We start from the raw sequence: 17,722 nt of genomic DNA on the forward strand, positions 1-17,722 counted from the left end.
TTTTGTTTTCGTCTGAGACTATTACGGCTTTGCAGTTGACAAGAGGGTTATGCCGTGTTATTTCTTCGTTTCGTTTGAGTTGCAGCCACTCATTTTTTCAACAAACCGTCAACGGCAACTAATATGTCTACTATGAAGTTAAATAGTTCAATATTCTTCGGTTAATTTTTCGATCTTATTGTTCCACTGCAAATATCTTAACTCGCACACGAACTCTCAATTATCTGTTATTATCTGTTAGAAACAGATAGGTCAATTAGCAAATGCAGAGTCACGTTTTGCTGGCGGGAATCAACCCCACATTGGTCACAGACCCACCCAAATTTCTTAGGCGAAAAATGTCAATTTGAACGAGGATATTTTTTTAACATCATTTTTGATTAAATTAAATTTTCTCAGTCAACACGAATTCATAAGAAAAATGGTACACGATTATTGTACTCGCATTCTTAAAAAATGTGTGCAGTTGCGGGCTCCACCATCACTGCAACTATAATTCCAGAGTGAAGGCCGTCATCATCAACCTTTGCCACTCAATTGATAAAAACTGCAGATGATGCGATGTGAAACAATTGCTAGTCGTCACCAATGCGTTGTTCGCGTCTCCTTTTTCGTTGTTGACGAGACAATACGTAAGCGCCAGAACAACTGGGAAGCAAAATTATTTCCGTGTGCTATCAATGAAGAAAGGGATTGTTCAACGGCTGACTGCCCCGACTGTGTTACGCATAGAAACAATTCTAGTTTCATCAAACAAACAGTCGTTCACCGATTGTTCGTTCTTACAGTGGAATAAAAAAGTATGAAGCCTTTATCTTGCTAAAGTAGACTCATAACTCCTGAATTTCAATTCCGTGATCTAATTAGGTTAGAAAGAGAAAATCGAATTGCAGCCCAACATATTTTTACCAACCCATCCTTTACAACTCTTAACTTGAAATTGTAAAAACAAAAAAAAACAAAAAAAACACAATAAACCCCCCCGCCCCCCGAACCCCAGAGATGCCAGTAGAAATTCTCTTTCCTTGTTTCGCTATGCTTTAGAAACTAAAAATAGGCAATGAAGGCGATCAGCCAAGAGCCAACCAATTTTCTCCAGGCCTGGTGGAACAATAATGAAGGAGCACCGCGCACGTTGCCCTATCCATACCAAAGTAATCGGACCGGATGATAATTGAGCGCCCAAGATACAAAGCACAGAAATTAGGTTCAATTTGTTTAGTAAATTGCAGAAGTAGCAGGCGATGAAATGATACACAGTCTCGTGTAGCGTCATTCCTTTGAGTCGCGTACTACGAATTCCAAGCATTAATCGCTCCCAACTATAGGATCACAAATAGAAGGTCATGACATACTTACATTCGGCTGGGTCCAATGACAGATTCGCGTAAAAAAATAATAGAAAACAAAATAAAGGAAATAATAATTTGAAAAAAAAAAGATTAATAATAATAATAACAATATAACGTTGAACAATAACAGCTATGTTATAAAAATAACATCTAGGGTTGTAGAGAGCTGTCCAATCAGGCTGTATTTGGCACCGGAGCTAATCGTTCTCGGATTTTGCTAATCCGTCAGTGTTGACGGGAGAGACGCAGTTTGAGCTCTTTAATTGTCACAATAGTGGATGGGGTTAACAGGCTGCATGGCTGCTACACCAGGTAGATCAATTGGCTGGGACTAGTCACAGAGAAGCGTTTGTATGAGGCTAGGTGAACGACAATCGATGACTTAAAAATTGCTAGTGTCCACTACCTTGACCTATTCATGGCTTTGCGTTGGACTGAAATTCATATAGAAGCGACTAGAAGGTGCGTTTTTTTACGCCATTTTACAATTATTTAAAAATAAGTTGCAGTCATAAAATGTGCAGCGTTTGGGAGCATTTTACTTACTTTGCTTCTGTTTTGCCTACTTTCCCTAAAATTTGCATCTTTTCTTAAACTTTAAAATTTCACCTCTTTCATCGGGTAAGATGGACGAAGATTTTTCTTTTTTTTTCTTTCGCGTGCAACCCCTTTGAAAGGCGATGTGTTTAGCATTTGTAGACTACTATAAATGCTTATTCATCACCAGATGGTGGAGCTCAAACAATTAGTGATGCTTGGTAAATTCTCAGTAGAGTGTGTCTTATTAGCATTTTCATACGCCTAGCAGCAGTGTGCGCACAACAACTTGTCAGATCTTCGTAAAGGGTCCAGCGCAGTCGGCAAGAAGATGAGGGAAGTGCGCAAAATGGTTACGAAGAGACTTACGGCGTAACACATTGTACGGTATATAAAGATGTTCAGTTGCCCGGATCTTGACAGTCTCTCAATCCTTAGGACGTTCTTCAGCAGGTAGGGTGAACCCATCGCTATCAAATTGACGACTTGGTTGCAAATACGCCAGCGTCCGCCTATCATCGCTGGTTAAAAACTGCTCTGCAACTACTAATGTTTGGCTAGAATGTGTAACCAAATGCGAAATGCTTGGTATAGAAATCGCATCTCAACTTGTTTCATTTTTCATTTAATCCATTTTTTTTTCTTTCGATCGAATCAATTGTTTAACTTTTGAAACCTGTTTTTTAGTTATTAGAACACAGTTCAATCATGCTGAGGTCGATTTCGCTGAAAGTGCTCCTTGCGCTTGTGGTGGTGTCTTCGATTCTAATGACATCATCGTCCAGCTCTAGTTGGGGAGTTGATGCTCGTTATCTACCCACTCGGTCTGATTCGCTATCGCCCATAGGGCCTCCTCGCGGTGAAGATCCTCGCTTCGACCGTTTCTACGACATCGTTAGACAGGTCGTTTCGAGTCACTCTCTTTCCGCCTAGATTTGTATTCGCAATTTATTTTCATTTATTTATTTATTTTTTCTTTCATTGTTTACTAGTTTTTTTGTTTTTTATGACATTTTATGACATTACTTGTTGATGGGCAAGTTATGCTATTCTCGACCAACGTTACAACATAGGCTATACTTTTGCAAACAAGGCAAATGGTATGCCTTTTGTCTCGGCGTATTGTCTTAGTTTTACAGAGGGTTCACGCGACTTGTATATCGTGTAGTTCTTGGTGATCAGCGGCTGGCAAACGAATGCGAAACTATTTGGTTTGCCGAAAGCTGATCATAATCAAGTGCTTCCAATACTAACAAATGATTCATTATGACTTTTGTAGCTATTCCGAGATGGCGGAGGCGACGTGATGGGCGAAGCCAAGTATCAAATTCAAAGCCAATTGAACAGTGGCCAATACTGAAATGAACGACGTGAAAGCTCATCTCTCTATACGGACAGTCTCGTTACTCCATAGCCATTTCCGAACATACCAATAGTTTCTGATTTATTTCCTGTTTTCCAAGCCACGAAAGTGTTAAACAAAATGATTTCGCAGGAGGTATACTACAGAACTCTTTTTTGTGTGAAGGTGCAAAGCCCAAAGCAACCATAATCGAAGCATCAATACATACCGCTTGTAACTTATGATCTGTGCTTCATGATCCGTCTTAAAAAATAAAAGATTACAAATATCATTGCATAAATGATGCTACCGGGGAAGATGTTAAAACGAACATACCGGTACATCTATCATCTACGGTTATCATCAATATACCCAACACTGGTCACAGACGAAAAAAATAAATTTATAGACCTAAGTATACTGTATATATTTATATATAATTTTCATTATTTCGGGAGCATTTTCCACATATGACGCTTACCAGAAGCGTTCTTATTTGAAATATACCAAACTTTACACAGAGCGGAAATACCGCAAAAATACGTTACGCTAAGCATTAAACTATACTACCACTAACATCCTATTCTTATTTTTTATGTTTTTCTATAGTCCAATGTGGAATTCGCATTTGGATTGACATTTTGCATGATTGTTTCTTTTTTTTTTTTAAGTAAAACGAAGATGAAACGCATAAACACAGAGCTAAAGTTCAATGACTGAATACCCTTTGGATATGGAAGACAGACATTCAGGAAAGGTAAAAAAAAAACGCCTATCGGCTGTGCCGCAGAACTAGACCACCAATGGTATTTGCACGGCCCGGATCAAAGACGTTTCACTGTTCACTGAGCTCTATAGGATACGATGAGGTTGTGTTATAAGCTTCCTGTCTTACAGTAGGCTACATCAATTAATATTAAGTCCTTGGTAAAATAATCTATCGTGTTCCTGTAGAGCAATCATTCCGGCAACAGAGTAATAAAGACGACTCCTACAATTTCATTAGCTTACACGTTATGATACTTCTCTATCCTGAACCATTCGATCAAGTCTGTAGTATTTTGTTTCTACGCTCTGGATTTAAGAGAAAAAATTTTCACATTTGTTTCTTTCAAACGTTTTATGCGATTGATTTTGCCCTTTCTAGGTGCGGACATATCTCCTAAAGTCTCAATAGCATTTTCCAAGATAAGCTACGAATTTTGTCCTAAAAATAAATTCAAGGAATTAGTTCCATGGCAATGCAATGAAACTAATTAGACGTTCCGTTTACCTTTCTTTGCTTAGTATACTTACTCGCACTTTTAGCAGATGTCAGCTAAGTAAGCGAAAGCAACTATAGCACATGGTTGTGCGTCGGACGAATCTGCGTTGTGTTTATGGGTTATTTCACGTTGTTTGCCAATATATTCGTTTCATGCTCAACAACAGACATTGATTTTCAGCACGACAACACGGCCCACAGATACGAAAGTAGATTCCTGTAGTAGTAAAATCCGTGAATGTTATCCCTTACAAATATTTAACATACAAACAAAGACGAATGTCAGTAGGGGTGGGTGCTTCTGTAAGCGGCGAAGATGTTTAAACAGCAAAGAGCGGGATTTTATTTATTAATTTTTTCATTTATTTATTTTTATCGGGCTTTATCCACACGCAAAGGCAAAGGGTTAACCGAGGCGTTGCCGTCATTGCAACAAAAGTTAACTGTTTATTTTTTAGTTTGTCTAATGTCTATGCAGTGCAATGCTTTTTATCTTTATCAATTTTTTTTTTTCAGTTTTTGGTATTATATTTCACTATGTGACGTTGTGTTTTCATTGCAACTTTTTGAAGTTGTTACTGGCATCGCTCCAGTATCTCACGGTATATTTTATAACACGCCTTCATACTATGAATTTAATCACAGATAATTATATTAACACATTAAAATTGCACCGTGACATTCCCCATATAAAGAGGAATCAAAGATTATCCTAAGAGCATAAAAAAAAATAAAAGCAATGCCCCAACGAAGTGGGCAAAGTTTAAAATTTTTGGTTGTTTTTCCCCTGTAGACTTACAGCATATACTTATAGACTTATAGTCCACTCGATAAAACATTTTATAATGTCATGCACTGCTATATTAATAATTTAGTTAATGTACGGAAGCGTGGAAAAAATACCAGGAGGCAATAGCGCCACGTCAATAACAATTTCCAATAATTTCAATGAAAACACACCAATTTTTAGTTAAACAATAAACCCCAAAATAAAATGAAACTTAATTAAGATAAAAGGCATTGTACTGCATAGATAAAACCAGAGCCATAGAAAGGTTAAGACTCTATGACTCCGATAAATCCACTAAAAATGTAAAAAACAAACAGTAAACGTTTGTTGAAATATTATCACGTGATTTTGGGCACATAGGCGAAGAGCGGCATAGAGTTAATACATCTGGCGACAGTTTAACCAAAAGCTAAAAGTGAAAACTAAACTCGTCGCTGCTTGCAAATGCAAGACAGTCAATTCGCTCAGCCTCCACTTATTGGCTAAACACGGCCAAAAAGTCGATCTAATGAATTTACTTTAACAATTTAAGTTGTTCAAAAAGATAGATCAACTAAGGTTACAAAACAAGAGGAGAGAGGCAGCAGTTGCTTTAAAGGAACTCGGCAAATAAATTTTCCGCATGTTTATCAAAAACCCGCTGATTAGATTTAGACCAACTCTCTTAAACACAGCTTTCTTTATTGTAAGAAAGGATGGAGTTTGGATTCTGGAAAGGTAAAACGTTGGTTTTTCATAAACTTAAATTTAATGGTAGCCAAGGTCTTTCCCTGGAAATACAACGTTGGCTACTAGTCTAGACTCTAGATAAGAAAAGAAGACATATTACATTAATTGAATCGCATAAGCGTTTCATAACATGACAATATGCAATGATGGCAACGCCTTGGTTAACCCCATGCTTTTGCAAATGGCCAGAGGTAAGCGATTGGCCTAGGACACGGAGACCTAGCTGTCTTTTGTCTGTGGTATATGAATAGGTATACAGTAGGGGAGACCGGGGTGAAATGGAACAGGGGGTTAAGTTGAACAGTAGGCTTTCATAATGAAAAACTTGTTAAAAAAATAAAAATTCTTTAGGGTATATGAGAAATGGTATTTTTTATCCTGGGGGTAAATTTAATTGGAGTAGTTGAAATAATTCTCTAGTTATTATCGAAAAAGTAAAATCACTGGTGTGGATGATAAGGAATACTGTTTTATTTTTTTTGTTTTTAAGCAGGGTTATCAAATTAAAATTAAAGTAAGATAGCCATTTAAAGATTTTTCTTTTTTCTATTTAATGGCGTTTTAAAAAAAAATTGCTCACTTGTACACCGAGAAAATGTTACTTTTTATGTGACAACTTTTACGGGGTTAAAGTGAACACATTTTTCGGGGTTAAATGGAACGCTTTGTAGCGTCAGTAGAAGGAGCTTAAGGAGGGCTTTGTGATGGGGATAGGAGGATAGGTGGGGTTTTGTAAGGAAAGCCAGAATACAGTAAAAATACACGAAGAAAAAATAGTCATACTTTCAAACAATAATTACTCAAGAATAATCTACTTGTTTCTCGCAAACATTGTAATATTCTTGAAGAGAAATGAATTACCTATTTTCCTATAGTTTTTTCAACAGATGTTATTCATCCGTTGCTGAGAAAAATGGCGTTCCATTTTACCCCGGGGTCTGTTCCATTTAACCCCGTCTTTTTTCGGTCGAGTGCAGGTCGAGTGAAAAAAAGCTGAGTTATATTTTCTTTCATATCTCGTTTATTTTTCAATATAAACATAACAAAAAAAATCAGTGGGTAGCCAAGATGTATCTAAACAATACAGAACAAACAAAAATACTAAATTCTATCTATTTTATCAGATATCGTAAGAAATACGGCAGACATAAAAAAATGTTCCATTTCGCCCCGGTCTCCCCTACGTATAGGCTACCTGATCGCCAGAATCTACAATAATATCGTACTATATAGTCCGGGAGCCGAGGAGGTTTTCCTTATATATCGTTTCTACTATTATTTAAGAATACATTATTACTAAGTTCGATACGCTGAGTACGGAAAACCAAGTCTGGTCCGCCGCAAATGGTGCAATCACGCCGCCAGACGCTCCCGAAGTCGGCGTGAAATATCGTAAAACCCGAAATCGTTTCTACTGCCTAATTCTTTTTTGTATGTTTAGGGATTGATATGACAAGTAACAATATCAAAGACCAGACTATTTTTTTTGGTGCAAAATGCAAACCAGACCAGGGTGTGTAACAGCTTTTTTTACTTTTAATACTGGCGCGACGATCAAGACGTCTAGATGATTTTTTTTTACTATGTTGAATTTTCCTTGTTTTTGGCATAATACTGATTTTTTGAAATCCAACTTCTCGTATGGACCGAATGCGAATGACTATCGCAGAACAAGAAAATTTGAATAAGTCAATGCTCTCTACTGTTTTTGGAAGAATTCTGGATAATCAAATGGTGAAGCACAAGTAGAAGAGTAGCTGCTGACCATCAAACAACATAAATTAAGACACAGAAATAAAACGAATCGTTGATTTAGAGTTGAAATCCGCAGAATGATGGAACGAGTCGCTTTATTTCGAACTTTAATGAGAACTCAGGTAGGAAAATGAACCCAAAAACAGAATTACAACCAGGAATATGGTGAAGGTGGGTCACGATCATTGATGCTCTTCTGCCAACTGTTCCAAAAGCAGTCTCCTTCTTCTTTCCAGTTCATCCTCGCTCCATTCGCCGTCTTCTTTACTCTTCTTGTCATTGCAATTGTCACCTCTATTTTTTCTGTCTTTGTCTTTTTTCTTTTCTTTTGCACGATTCTCTTCGGAATCCGATGACGGCTGCAACGCAAAAAAACAAAACAACAACAAAACAATCGAAAAATTAGCATTTGTACCGTGAAAGGAAAAGAAAAAAAAAAAAATATTAATAAAAAAAAAAAGTGCATTTTTGTATTAGGCTTTTATTTGGTACCGAACGACTACGTTCCTTCTTCTTTTTGCTCTTCTTTTTTTTGTTCTTTTTGTGAGAGAACGGTAATAATTCTTCCTCGATCAGCTTTAAGTCGTTTTCTTCGGATTTGGAACGGGAGGGAGATTTCGACCGTGATTTAGATCTCGATTCCGACCTAGCGGTAGATGGTGATCTAGACGATGACGATCGCCTCTTTTGTTTTTTTTCTTTCTTTTTATTCTTCTTTGACCTTGAATGGTGATGGCCACAAGTCTCTTCCATGTCACGTTGATAATCCTAGAGATAATAAATGAAATTTTTTTTTCTTCTATCGTATGATCAACGAAACACTATCAAACCGTTAACTACCTTAAAAATCCGAATGCGGTCGGATTCAGCAATGATCGCCTCAAACGCAGAATCTCCTTCAAGTTTTGGTAATGAGGTTTCCCATGTAGCTAAATGATCCACTTCTTTGGCCCTCAAAAGGTTTCGAAACGCATTTTCCAATTTTTTGGATCGCCGGTTGTCGTCCTTCAGCCTCTCTTTTTCTCGGACTTCAGCCTTAACCGTTCAAAAGAGAAACATTTAAGGACACTTCATTTTCATATTTGCTCACCGGGCAATATGCCAGCAAATGTACCTACCTTTTCAAGTAAGGCGTTGTACGTTAATTTGACATTGCCGCCATCCAGAGTCAATGACCGTTTATCGTCGCACACTACTGTAGCAAAGTCTTCAAACGTTGTTTTGATCTGAATATGGTTACAGATTATTTTGCCAAAAGTCCAGATGGAAACTCAAGATTCATAATAATACATATATGAAATTTACTCTTACATCAACTTCAAACAATTTTTGTTTGAGAATCTCCTTGATGATTTTTTTCTCGTCATGAAATCGCGATTTCAAATCTTCTATATAAAATTTAAATAAATCTAGTGGATTTGAACCTATAATAAGAAGCAAAACAAAAGTTAGCCATCATTGGCTTTTCAACTGTTGTTCTGTTTGTTACAACGCACCTGGCTGTCCCAGCATGGCAGAGAATCGCAGGTCGGTGCTTATAATAGGATAAAGCTCTACCCATAAAGACATGGAGGTCAGTTTTCCATTTTCGTGCAGTTCGTCAAGCAGATTCTGTTCCGTTTTTTAATTCATGGAAGAGACTCAATGATGAATGATTTCTAAAAGCACTAGTAAGGAATTCCCAATTGGCTTACCAGGAAAGAGTCCCGATTTTTACGTTGCAGTCGTTTAATTCTTCGCTTCCCTCTCTCTCTTTCTTCTTCCTCTTCATGCTCTAATTCACGGATATGTTGTTCGAAAACCACCAAAGCATCTTCTTTATCCATGGCTACAAAAGAGAAATGCCAGAAAAACGTCTTATAGTGCAAAGCAAGTGCAGAGCAAGTGCAGAAAAATTCACAAATAAAAAACAACAAAACTGTACCTAATAGGTCATTATCTTCAGCAAAGCTAGGGTTATCAAGCAGAAGTTGCTGCGCCTCAGTCCATGCCGTTCTATGGGTAATATCGGTGATAGAATCTAACACTCGGGTTAAATTTTTCATATTACGTTTACGCAAGGCTTTTTCTTCTTCTTTTTCTCTTTTACTCAAATGAAAAATGGCATCTTCATAAATATCTCGACGCTCGCCTTCTGGAACGTTTTTCCATACCTTGGGAAACATTAAACCGTAAAACAAAATTCTTGTGTTTCAGATGACAACCACTAGCAGAACAAACCTCGAGGTTCCCATAGATTTCTTCGCAGCGAAAATACTTCGTACTTGAATTGATGCTTGAATCTATTAGAAGAAAAGCTTCTAAATCTTCTTTTGCTTTTTTTGCTTTCAGCCTTTGTTCTTCTTTCTCTTCCTTCTGTTTTTGTGTTTTGTACGCGTGGAACGCCTGCTTCCGCTCTGTCAACTTTCCCAATGCAGCTAACCGAGGGTCTCGTTGTATGTACTTTAACGCTTGATCCCAACTGGCGTTACTTGGTACATTCTAAATTAAATTTTAGTCAGAATAATTTCCGGCTAAGACTTGCAACCATTCTTACTTTTTCTCTCAGAAGATCTTTGAATGCCTCTAGTGCTTCCCTTTTGTCCTTGAATGTTGTTTTTGGTTCAGGTGTACTCGTTCTGCTGTCGCTGGTAGGACTAGGTTTGGCATCCATGCTATCTTCTGTGAGGGGAATCGGGAAATGCAGAAATTCTTCGACATTTTGATTGAAACATGAAAGAATTACCAGTTTGTGGAGATGGCACTGTTATTGCAGCTAAGGTTGCCGCCATCGCTTGATCAAGGGCTGAGATAGGAGCACGGACGGGAGTTGCCGAGCTTTCCGTGTTGGTCACAACTGATTGGGAAATTGTGAGTGTTGCTGTGCTAGTTTGTATTGCAGGCACCAAAGTATCACCTACTGCTTGGCCATTTGCTGTGGTTCTAGAAAACACATTTTAAAAATAAACAAATAAAATGTGTATAATTACAACTGAAAGAATAACAAAATTACTTAGTTGTCTCTTCTGATGCAATTTTATTTTTTAGCTCTCCAAGTTCAGGTGGAACAGTCCAACTTGATTCTTTGGTAGAGACATTGTGGTAATAGATTTTCCCATCCTCTGTTTTGTACTCTTTCCAGGGACATTGTGAAAGCATTATCTGTAAAAAACAAAACAAAACAAAACAAAAAATATACAACTCAAATGATATTCAAATGGCAAATGAAACTGTAATTATATTACTCATACCTCAGCAGCTGTCTTAAGTTCATCTGGTTTGTCCCACAAGCTTTGTTTTGTAAAATTGTTATAATAGTAGGTCCTCCCATCTGGTGCTTTGTGTTCGGTCCAAGTTTGTTTGCTTTCTCCACTTATATATTATACAGAATCAGTGAATAATTAAAACCATTATTTAAAAAAAATGTAAATCTACCCCTCAACAGTTCCTTGTGCTGGGATACCATGAGGGAAAAAACCTACAGGAAAAACAAAATAAACATTGTTCCTTTAGGGATAAGAAACATTTAAAAGTTAACACTAGAAAACCTGACGGTGGGACTGATGGAGCACCAAAAGGTGAAACACCAAATACAGAAGGAGGTGCCATGCTTGGCATAGCTACTCCAAACGGTGGAGGAATTCCTGGAGTTGGTGGTATGAAACCTGGAGGTGGCATTGCATATGGCGGCAATGCTGATGTGAAGGATCCTGATGGTACTACTGGTGTTGGCATACTAGATGAAGTTGGTCCACTTCCAGACTGGAACAGAAAACAATTCTGTTAAAAACAGAGGGAATTCTTTAAAATATGAGCACTCACCATGTTACTTTACTGGCAAACTCATACAAAAAATAACTAGTTGGCTTTTGCTGGCACTTGACACTATTTATTTTCGTTTCGTAAAAATCTTCACCAAAGCGTGGGCTTACTTTCCTAGCCTTGTCTCCTACAGACTCATGGCTATCTAACAAACTTATGATGTAGCTTGTAGGACAGCGAACACAGCGGCCAAAATTCAGGTCTCAACCCCGTGTGCCATGGGTACTTGGGTACATGGGTAGGTATTAAGGCAGTATGGTTAAGTCTCTTTAGAGTGGTTCGAGCAGTAGGGCTGTGGCCCGGGTCATGAAAACCCGGGTCAGATCCCGGGTCAAAGAAAAAAAAAACCGATAAAAGGCAACCCTTTAAGCCTCGCTTCTACACTAGAGTTCCTTGATTTTAATATTATTATTATTATTTTTTTAATTATTATTATTTTAATATTATTATATTATTTTAATAGAATTCCTTAATTTACCTACTTTCGCTTTTACACTAGAGGTTCTTCTTAAGCTTTTAGTTCCTAAATCTTTTAAGTTCTTAAGAAGTTAAGCTAAGTTTTTAATTTTTCAACTTACACTGTCTAGTGACTTTTTTTTAAAAAGAAGGCGGAGTTAGTTTTCATCATCATCATCATCATTCATCATCATCATCGAACCTTTGTGGTGGCACCAGTGCAAAAAAATTTACGAAGAAGTCGAAATATTCCTATTGGCTAGAGCTTAAACTTTCCTAAAAGTTTAACAACTTAAAAGCTCAAATATCAAACCAGTTTGATATTTAAGATATTAAGCTTTTGAGTTATTAAGCTGTTAAACTTACAAAAATTATTAGTGTAAGCCAGAAACTTAAAAGCTTAAAACCTTAACTTCTTAAAATTAAAAGCCTAAAAGTTTAAAAAACCTCTAGTGTAAGCGAGGCTTTAAGGATTTTGTTTTTCGGGACGGGTTTCGGTACGGTTCAAGGGGTTCTCGGGCTAACCCGATGTGGCGCCATCTAGTAGTAAGACAAAGAAGCGTTTAACTCTTACGCTAAGTTACGAGTCAACAAAGCAGAATAGCTTAAAAACATAGCAATCTACAGTAACGGTCAGGAATTGGGGTATCTCTCTGCGTACTTGGGAACTTAGGTCCTCCCACCAAGTCACCAACCCACAGGCGCCTCGGGACGTTTGTCTCAATATAGTGCTGCGACTGGTGACCAATTTTCAAAAAAAAATTTTCACTTTCCACAATTTCTACACAAGTTTTACACAATTCTATGCCAAACAAAATCACATATAGTTTTGAACTGCTGGAGACTATGCTTAAATGCTATGCTTTCCTACTTCAAGTTCTAGCTCATTGTAAAAAAAATTTAAAGATATTGTGGATAGTGGAAAAACGGTTTTGAAAATTGACCACCATTCGCAGAAAACGTCCAAATGTACCTAAATCCTGTCAATCAGGTGATGCTGCTGGCAAAAAAAGAAGTTTTCCAAATATAAACGTTGTAATGGTTGAGTCTGATGACGAGACTGAAAAGAAGAGAAGAAAAGTGCATTTGACCCGATAATTACGTGGGACATGACCCGACCCGGATGGTTTTTCTGACCCACGGGTCAAGCGGCACGGGACAATTTTTTTTGCATCGGGGGCCCGGTTCAAAACCCTTTAAGAAAAAAAACCCGTTAATTTTAACCCCTTAAGAAAAAACCCGTCCCATTAGGTCCGGGCCACAGCTAGGGCTCGGCCCCGTGTCCAATGGGTAGGTATTTGGGCGAATGGGTAGGTCTTCTCGGCAAAAAAATTGGATCCGGTGGGTAACGGTTCCTAAGACTTTGTGCCCACTACCTACCCGGGTACCATGTGGGTAACACAATTTCGAAAACCGTTTCCATTACCCGGGTTCAAAACCCGGTTATCCCCGATTTCCTACCCGATTACCCGAGTTTTCCCCTGAAATCAAGTGACACCCTTTGAATTTCCCGCCACAAATTTTTTTTTTGCTACCCTCCCTTTTAATTTAACTTGGGGCTTTGCAAGCCACCATTTTCCAAGATGGCGGTGGGCATACCCGGTGTGCCCATCAAATCCGCCCAGCCTACCCACTTTGGCAAATATGCTACATGGATCGCCCATGGGCGACTATTTTTGGTGACGATCCGCGGGTAACCCGGGTTTTCAAGAACCGGGGCCGAGCCCTAGCCACAGCCCTAGTTCGAGGTTGCCATCTTGGATAGGTATTTCTCCCAGTTTGGTGCAACCTCAAACAAAAAAGCATTGGCAATTTTAGTATTTTTGGTGGGAAACGAATGAAAGTGAACAATTTTTGTAATGGGTGTAGTTTACCATGCCTGAACTTTCAATATTTTCAAAAAATCTTGAACCGATAGCAAAGAATCGGTTGTTAGAGCTTTTGTCGTCGTTGAAAATTGATGATCCAAACTGGATTGACGATAATCTTTGGAAAAAATATCGTGATGCCATTCCAATTGTTCCGGCAGTGACGTGGCCTAAGCTAATTGACCATTTTCAAAATGAAAAAAAGGCGAAATACTGGAGAACCACTGCAAGTTCGAAAAGAAGTTATTGCTGCCATGGAGCAGAATCTGGATAACCAATGGCTTAGGGACTTTAGTGGGTTAGAGCTGACAAGAAACACAGTCGTGCTGAAAGCCAAGATGAACCAAAATTCATCAAACTATTTCTTCGTGTTATGTGAATCACATTTTATATTGTATTTATACTGTTACACTTGGGGGTGATGTGTAACACGAGTGTATTAGGACGTCCACACTTTAAGACGTCAAGTAAGAACATTGCATTCAAGAGACACTACACCGCCTATTTATGGTAGGTGAACAGCAAGGTTGAATCATCGAGTGCTTTCGCCCTTGCTGTTTCTACGAACAATCGAGATAACCCGTATGACTTATTACTGAGCAAGGTCGGTTGTACGAGTACATCCGCCCTTGCTTGTTTCTACAAAAGAAGAAGATACCCTTAACCATTTACTACAAAGGAAGGCCGAACGTTCGAGTACATTCGCCCTTGCTTGTTTCCCCGAAGCGTTAGAGAAGGTGCAAGCGTCCTGTGATGCTACCGCAACATTCAGACAAAGCAAGGTCGAATGTACTCGTACATTCGCCCATGCTTGTTTCCAAGAAGGAGGTGAGTGTGGGGTGCATCTCACGCGTATGTCACGTGATTTCCACGTGAGAGATCCCCCCTCGTGAAGGCGGTCGCCCCCGACTGCTTGATAAAAATAAAACCCCCAGAACGGTAACCCCCAAAAAGTCCTAAAACCCTAAATCAGAAAACCCAACACACCAAAATAAAGCACAAACAAAAAATCCCGAAAACAAAAAATTCCAAACGAACACCCCAAAAGAAACATTCAAAAAAAGGAAATGTCGTGTCAAACCTCCGCCACCTGTTCGAGGTGCGGTAGGAAGTGATCGTCTTGAACATCTAATTGTTCGTGGGCCCTCATACGGCCTCTCAGCCAAACAGTTTGGTAACTGAGATAAGTTGTTGCCACCACTAGTAATAGTAACATGATCAGAAATTCAAACGGATATCTTGGCTCCGACAGCTGAAATTCTTCGGTCGTCTTCTTCATTAACTCTTGAATCTGGAATCCTGTCATTTCAGACGACGCACGAGCGCCATCGTTTCGGCGCAGTAGGTCGCTGATGAAATTAATTGATGTGGCATTCGCCTTCGGGAGCTCAATGATGGCGACCGATTTGAACGTTGTTACATTAAACCCCACTGCGGCCAGCGTGGGTGCCACCAGAGGATCTAACGAGGCCTCCAATCGTTCGTCTAAACTGGCGGGGAAGACCCAGTCTTCCGTTCGAGCCGTACATCCAGGAGGGACATCAAAAATCCCAAACGGAGGCAGCAACAGTGATTGCGGGGGCCCTTGGCTGCTACCGATCGGACATGAGAACACCACCTCATGAGCTGTAACGGCTGAGAACACCCAGCGATTCTCTCCAAGATAAGCTACTTCGTATCCTTTCCATTCTTTAAATTGTTGTCTGCATTGCGTTAGCTTACGGTTGGCGTCATTGGTGAATAACGAAATCGCACAGGATTTCCGTGCTCCCCGTTTTCCTAAACCTGTATGAAAATTACAAATTAATCGTTCCAATTGTTTGCAACCCCGAACGTCGGCAGTCGAAAGTTCAATAAAAGTCTCCAAATCTGTGGAAACGGCCAGAAAATTCGGTAGGTCCCCGATCGCCACTCCATGGGTGCCATTGTCTGTTGCTCGTGGTAAACTGAAAATTTCAAACAGGGTATACTGCTGTGCGTGATCGTAGATCGGAATTTTGATAAAGAGACGAAAACGTCCCTCCACCGCTGCCACCGTCACCATAGCTTCACTCGATACTGCACAACCCAAGGGTAGTTGTCGATTAACTGCTTTCAACACCGAAGCCATTTGAGCAGGTGGAAATATCTGAGGCGCTAATCGGCCGTTTGCCAAGAGGGCCAACCCTTCGTCAAGAGCGTCTGCCAAGTCTCGAAGCCACTGCAGGCTCGCTTCCATCGACTCGAATGCTGTGTCTAGATTGATGAAAAAATCGAAATACTCGATCATGTAAGCTTGACGCTCTGCCATTCGTCCAAGCAAATTTTTGTAATTCTTTGTTAGTTCCGCCGTTTGTCCTTCCAACTCCTGGATCAACTTGGTATTTGTCCGGATCTCCCAAAGTGATTCGTTCACTACAGTTGCCTGCTGGTCCATCAAATGGACTATTTCATTTTCCCGGTGTGTAAGGCCGGTGATCTTCTTATTCAATCCAGCGAGATCAGCCTGGGTGGCTACTCCGAACAGCCACTTTAACGCTGATCCGCCGCCATCGATCACCGCTCGACGTTGTTTGGAAGGAGAACCAATGGCGTCCCGAAAAGTTGCTAGTTGATGTTCGGATTGATTTAATTCACGTTCAAACCAATGACACTTGACATCAAGTTTTTTGGCCGCCGATGCACCTTGTTGATTTCCTGTTTTACGGCATTTAACGGACATGTCCGCGTACTCCTACAGCCTCACTTTCAATGTCTGAACCACTGCCTCTGCCGGTCGTATATCGAGGTCTGTTATGACTGTCCAGAATGATTCTACGAACGCGACACCCGGCTTTTCATTGAAAATCACGGTGTCTCGGACAAGCAACGCATCTACCTTGACTGACCCGAGAAAGGCCAATACACAAATTGTGTAAGGCAGCAACAAAGCGAGGTAACGATTCGGTCGACCAGCTCGACGAGCCGGCTGTATCCTTGTGGGGAGGCGGCCCGGCCTGCTTGCTGTCTCTGGCTGACGAACTCCCCCAGATGACGGTACTGGATGGACGCTGTTGTCGGATAAAACTGCAGCCCTCTCACCGTGGTTTCCATTATCCGTACCCGTCTCCCGATGAATCCTCACAGGTGGTTGAGGGGCGTTTGGTAGAGGTGTCTCACGTGTCGCCTCTGTGGATTCCGTGTTCAAATTTGGACCTCGTTCGACCAAGTCGTGAAAAAGTTTCATCTTTATGACGTGCACAATCTCCGATTTTCTTGATCCGGAACTTAACTTCACTTCGTAGTTCACGGGAGTTGTCTGTCGGATCACTTTGAACGGTCCTTGCCAGCGATGAAGCAATTTTTCTGCTCGTTTTACTTTTCGAAAGGGTTTGTACACCAGGACTTGGTCTCCTACTGGAAATTGAAGCTCTCTGTGGCGACTGTCATACTCTCGTCGCTGGTTGTCCTGGGCGACTCCCAATCGCGTGTGCACCAATGCTCGAGCCTTCGCCAATTCGGTCACAACCTGGGTTGCATAATCCGGAGCCGTTCCCGACGTAACCAGCCGAGGGTTGGCATCCGCACCTAATTCAAAATCAATAGGTAACATTGGTTCACGCCCGTAAAGCAAAAAAAATGGTGAATATCCCGTAGATTCCTGCCGCGCCGTGTTGTAAGCAAAACACACGTAAGGTAATGCCTCGTCCCAGTCTCTATGGTCCGCGCTGACATACATTGAGAGCATAGCCGCCAAGGTGTGATTCATCCGCTCAACCAATCCGTTTGCCTGTGGATGGTAACTTGACGTTGTCTTGTGGTTGGTTCCAAGATTCTTCATGACTTCTTGGGTAAGCTCAGCTATAAAAC

The 17,722-nt window shown here is 40.1% G+C and overlaps 2 protein-coding genes across 4 annotated transcripts; one reads left to right on the top strand and one right to left on the bottom strand.

Annotated features, from left to right (window-relative positions):
* The first annotated feature begins 2,263 nt into the window (after nucleotides 1-2,263).
* On the top strand, nucleotides 2,264-3,473 carry LOC116932938. Of its 3 annotated transcripts, none has more exons than XR_004399782.2 (3): nucleotides 2,264-2,342; nucleotides 2,577-2,792; nucleotides 3,169-3,473. XR_004399782.2 is itself a non-coding variant. In XM_032940855.2 (3 exons), the coding sequence occupies exons 2-3, from the start codon at nucleotides 2,598-2,600 to the stop codon at nucleotides 3,247-3,249; spliced, it is 279 nt and encodes a 92-aa protein (XP_032796746.1). In that variant the 5' UTR covers nucleotides 2,264-2,342; nucleotides 2,577-2,597; the 3' UTR covers nucleotides 3,250-3,473. The 3 variants fall into 3 exon arrangements, 1 of the variants encoding a protein (XP_032796746.1); XM_032940855.2 differs by having other exon boundaries at nucleotides 2,577-2,795; XR_004399783.2 differs by lacking the exon at nucleotides 2,264-2,342 and adding an exon at nucleotides 2,347-2,477.
* A 4,374-nt stretch (nucleotides 3,474-7,847) lies between these two features.
* Nucleotides 7,848-11,731, bottom strand: LOC116932896 (pre-mRNA-processing factor 40 homolog A). Its single transcript, XM_032940810.2, has 16 exons — nucleotides 11,571-11,731; nucleotides 11,297-11,510; nucleotides 11,184-11,226; nucleotides 11,000-11,120; nucleotides 10,762-10,910; nucleotides 10,495-10,691; nucleotides 10,306-10,430; nucleotides 9,990-10,250; nucleotides 9,694-9,922; nucleotides 9,464-9,597; nucleotides 9,266-9,380; nucleotides 9,081-9,193; nucleotides 8,888-8,995; nucleotides 8,610-8,804; nucleotides 8,262-8,537; nucleotides 7,848-8,128 (listed from the first exon to the last, which is right to left on the bottom strand). Exons 1-16 carry the CDS (start codon nucleotides 11,571-11,573, stop codon nucleotides 7,952-7,954), a joined length of 2,460 nt encoding a protein of 819 aa, XP_032796701.2. The 5' UTR covers nucleotides 11,574-11,731; the 3' UTR covers nucleotides 7,848-7,951.
* Nucleotides 11,732-17,722: the final 5,991 nt, after the last annotated feature.

The sequence above is a fragment of the Daphnia magna genome, linkage group LG3 (genome assembly GCF_020631705.1).
Source record: "Daphnia magna isolate NIES linkage group LG3, ASM2063170v1.1, whole genome shotgun sequence".
Lineage (NCBI taxonomy): Eukaryota > Metazoa > Arthropoda > Branchiopoda > Diplostraca > Daphniidae > Daphnia > Daphnia magna.

What these genes read in the sequence shown, in the direction of transcription:
- LOC116932938 (XM_032940855.2), top strand. Translation starts at nt 2,598, where the DNA reads ATGCTGAGGTCGATTTCGCTGAAAGTGCTCCTTGCGCTTGTGGTGGTG. An exon ending in ACGACATCGTTAGACAGGTC is followed by an intron (nt 2,796 to 3,168) that starts GTTTCGAGTCAC and finishes TGACTTTTGTAG; the next exon opens with CTATTCCGAGATGGCGGAGG.
- LOC116932896 (XM_032940810.2), bottom strand. An exon ending in AAATCTATGGGAACCTCGAG is followed by an intron (nt 9,923 to 9,989) that starts GTTTGTTCTGCT and finishes ATGTTTCCCAAG; the next exon opens with GTATGGAAAAACGTTCCAGA. An exon ending in AAAATCGGGACTCTTTCCTG is followed by an intron (nt 9,381 to 9,463) that starts GTAAGCCAATTG and finishes AAAACGGAACAG; the next exon opens with AATCTGCTTGACGAACTGCA.